The sequence below is a fragment of the Octopus bimaculoides genome, chromosome 2 (genome assembly GCF_001194135.2).
Source record: "Octopus bimaculoides isolate UCB-OBI-ISO-001 chromosome 2, ASM119413v2, whole genome shotgun sequence".
NCBI lineage: Eukaryota > Metazoa > Mollusca > Cephalopoda > Octopoda > Octopodidae > Octopus > Octopus bimaculoides.
In genome coordinates, this window is record NC_068982.1 from 74847243 (window position 1) to 74851808 (window position 4566).

Below are 4566 nucleotides of genomic sequence, written 5' to 3' on the forward strand. Positions count from 1 at the left end.
TAAGCAGAGGAATTGAAATGAATATTAAAAAATTTTTGTTTTAATTTTTCAATTTTTTTTTAAAAAATCAATTTAAAATACAGACAATCCAAATTTTTGGCTTCAATCCCAGCAATAGACACCCTTAAATATGCTTATTGAAAGATATTGAAAAACATTAATACAACAGACTGACAAACAAAGAGGTTATGAGGTGGTCATGAAATGTGCTAAATATAACAGCTAAAAAGCCCTTAAATAGCACACCATTTTTTTTGTTTTTGCATAATCATATGAATTCCTATGTGTAGAACACAAATTCACAAACATTTTCTGAAAATTCAAAAAAAAAACAAAAAAAAAACTATGAGGTGTTATATGGCATGCTTAAAACAGGATTCCACCAAGGCTTGTTTTTTAAGAGACTAATCACACTTTTCAGAAATGCTAATAGCAGAAAGTTGATACAAATGTTTGCCACAAACTCAATGAACAACACACCTCAAACTTTTCTAGTACAATTCTCCATTTTGTGGGTTAGTGGTTTCACCAGTTTAGAATCCAACCCACCTTGGTAGGCTAAATGCGCACCATGTTACCAAACCAAACATTTCTGAGTCCTTGCATGCATATCATATCCTCATAGTTCAAACATCTACTTTTCTGTGTTTGCATGGATCCAATGAAAGTACGTTGTGGTAAGGTTGTCTTTGGCTGGATGCTTTGCCTGATGCCAACCCCCACTCATTTCTAAGTGAGATAACAATCTCCTACTCAATCAAATGATACTGAAATGTGCCTTTCGTTTCAAAAATTTCACAAGATGTTGAGATATGGCAAGAAACCCAGACATAATTTTGTAATCGACGAGGAACAAATGACACGATTACTGAAGATATTGTTTACACTCAGCCAGCAACAGAGAAAACAAAACCACTCACCCACACACACAAACCTTGCCCATTTTCCATTTTAACAACTTAAAGAAAAAGAGAACAACATTACTCTCTTTACTCTCTTACTTGTTTCAGTCATTTGACTGCGGCCATGCTGGAGCACCACCTTTAGTCAAGAAAATCGACCCCAGGACTTATTCTTTGTAAGCCTAGTACTTATTCTATTGGTCTCTTTTTGCCGAACCGCTATGTTACGGGGACCTAAACACACCAGCATCGGTTGTCAAGCGATGGTGGGGGGACAAACACAGACACACATATATATATATATATATATACATATATACGACGGGCTTCTTTCAGTTTCCGTCTACCAAATCCACTCACAGGGCTTTGGTCAGCCCGAGGCTATAGTAGAAGACACTTGCCCAAGGTGCCACGCAGTGGGACTGAACCCAGAACCATGTGGTTGGTAAGCAAGCTACTTACCACATAGCCACTCCTGCGCCATTGGATAATTAAACTTGAAAAAAAAAAATTACTGGATTGTCATGGCTGAAACACTTTTGAGTGACCTAGAGCTAAACATCAACAACTCTACATGGACAAAGTTAGGATTGTATTCATATTGATAGAAATGAAGAGTTCAGAGATATATTGTCAACAATGATTCAGCACACACACACACCCCCCTACATATAAACAATAGCAAGTGGTAGGTGAATGGAGAAAGATTTAACTACCACTCTACTACCTTCTTCCCAAATGTCACCCACGACCATACAGCCAACATACTGACACCAAGGAATCCAGTGTGAAAATATGCATAAATCACACAAGGTGTGTATACAATATATACGTGAATCGTAGTATGGAGAATCAATATAAACTTTGACAAAGAAATACAATGAAGGAAAATCCGGATAACTAACATGTCATAAAGCAATTATTTATATCAGAACTAGAACAAATGACCTTGTAAAAGAATAATTAGACAGTAATAGTTCCAGTGATGCCAGTTTGTGGTAACACCCCTTAAAATGCATTTCTTTAGAGAAGTTTGGTGTTTTTGTTAGTCTGAAAGTTAAAGAACTTTCAGACTAACAAAAAACACCAAACTTTTATTTGAAAAAGATGATTCTGCAACTTCTTGAACAACCTGCACAAATGATTTGTTTATAGTGATCAAATGTTTGTATAGAACATTAGCTCACTCTTTTCATCAAATCAATGTTGCCTGTACAGGAAGCATGGTGTACCATACATAAGATGTTGAAGTGATCACAGAACAATATGAAATGAAGAGTTTGTTCCAGAACACAACACACTGCCTGGTTTGGGAATCAAAAGCATGATTTTACAATCATGAGTACAACACCCTAACCAATAGGCCATGTATTCTCACTTAAGAAGAAATATGAACAATGAAAACTTTATATTGCTGAGGTTTTGTTTTAAATCATGTACAATTAATAATAGATAGAAAATTTAAGAAAAAAACTAAGAACTTACCAAGTGTGAGCACGAGGAAGCTGATCAGGTGTTCCCCATTTTTCTATAGTGAAAAGCTGAGGCCCATTGCTGCCATACATTTCAGAGAAACCATTCATTGGAACTCTGGATGTTCCAGTTACAAACTGTAGTAGACGGGCTCGCATTTCATTGTTAAAGGAATAAACACACTTGAAAAATAAGAAGACATCAAAAACAGTGATTAATATTCAGAGAATGCAGCAGAGTTCAAGGTTTTATCAATAGTAAAGACAATTTATTACTACAAGAATAATCAAGTAAAAAAAAAAATGTAAAAGCTAACCTGAAGTTAATAACAAAAACCAAAGCTTCATATTTATGCTATCTATGGATATGGAATGCCCACATTTAGTGCTTATATTTCCAGTCTGAATAATGATCAGCTGGAAGTTATCCTGAGATGTGCACCCATATGAATACCCTTTTTCAATCCCTATATCTTCTTTGTTTCTCTGGGCTTTGACACACTAGCAGCACTATTTCCTCATAGCCAGACATGTTAAACATCCACTTTTCCAATCTCATATGAGTTAGATGGAATTTGTTGAGGCTGATTTTCTACAGCCAGATGCTTTTCCTATCACCAACCCTCAGTTGTTTCTAATCAAGCTAATCTCTCTCCATGGCTGGGCATGTTTCCACAAGAGATTGGAAACAAAAGGCACCATTGTTATAGTGGTGACGGTACATTTTACAACTATCACACAATACCAAGACAAGAAAACATCAACAGACATACCTATGCTTGTGCATGTATATATTGTGTTATCTCATAAATAATGCGGTTTTTTTTCAATTGCTTGAACTAAAAGTTGGAAGGGGATGGGATAAACTACCTGCATCAACTTGCTATAAAAGCAGGTAGTAATTTTACCTTGTACTTATTCTTAGTGCAAGTTTTGAAGAGTGCAGTTTGATCTTAACAGTTATTTTTTCAAAGCTATAATGGAAGTGACAAAGGAGTATATTTGGCATGTTTTGCTTTACGAGTTCAATAAAGGCAACAATGCAGCAGAAAGTGTGAGGAATCTTAATGTAGTATATGGGGATTGAACAGTAAGTGTAAGCCAGTGTCAACAGTGGTTCCAGAAATTCTGAGCCGGAAACTACAGTCTAGAAGGCAAGCCTCATTCTGGAAGATCTGTAGAGTTTGACGAGGACATCCTGTAAACCCTGGTGGAAGAAAACCGTTGAGGAACTAGCAGAGAAGTTGGGATTTGGTCATTCAACCATTCATTGACACGAGTGCTAAAAGGAAAATAACCATCTTTGGTTTCAAGACAAAAAGCATTCTTCCATCAGGATAATGCTCAGCTACATACAACGAGGATGACATTCCAAAGGCTGGAGCAGTTTGAATGGGAGACGATGTCCCACTCACCATATTCGCTGATTATCATTTATTCCACAATCTTCAAAATCATTTGGATGGAAAAAATATGAATTCTGTATACGAGGTCAGAACAATACTGGAGGAGTATTTTTCGTCACGGATAAGTAAATTTTGAAAGAGGAGCCTTGCAAGTCTACCAGATAGATGGAAGAGCATTGAAGAAAATGAAGGAGAGTATATTTTAGATTAAAAAAGAACTTTGTTTATCTTAATTTTGGAAAATAAAAGAAATATAAAAAACCCCGTATTATTTATGGGATGACCCAATATAAACACCAAGTAGCTATTTCATTCACTATGTGAATGTGTGAGCACCAAACTACACGTGTGTATGCTTACATCTTCATGGATGCTTGTATAAGCGAGTGTACATGCGCCATGTAGCTAACACGAGGACATTTATACATCCATATACATTAATAGTTATTTTTAATACTTTTCTCACTGTATTGCATGCTTGTTTTGATTTTTTCTTTTTTGCATCTGTTATTTTATTATTGGTCTTCTATACAAACGATGATATATCCTTTAATTTGCTGCTTTTCTTTACACGAAATGAGAAGATACATTGTGGAACTGTTATTTTAGCAAGTTGTATCTATTTATGTTTCAAAGAGAAACATCTGCACTGTTGGATGCTCCTGAACTAGTTGTTAAGTATCCCACCTGTGAAAGATCAATGCTAGATATGTCAAAACAATAGTCGTGATTAATAAAAATTCTCATATCTTCCATTTATCATATATATATATATATATATATATA

The 4566-nt window shown here is 35.4% G+C and overlaps 1 protein-coding gene across 1 annotated transcript in view; it reads right to left on the bottom strand.

Annotated features, from left to right (window-relative positions):
- Window positions 1–4566, bottom strand: part of LOC106873354 (E3 ubiquitin-protein ligase NEDD4) — a 353166-nt gene that overhangs the window by 1243 nt on the left and 347357 nt on the right. The window contains exon 27 of the mRNA XM_052965854.1: window positions 2388–2557. Within this exon, the coding sequence (XP_052821814.1) occupies window positions 2388–2557 (170 nt within the window). The remainder of the gene's footprint in view (window positions 1–2387; window positions 2558–4566) is intronic.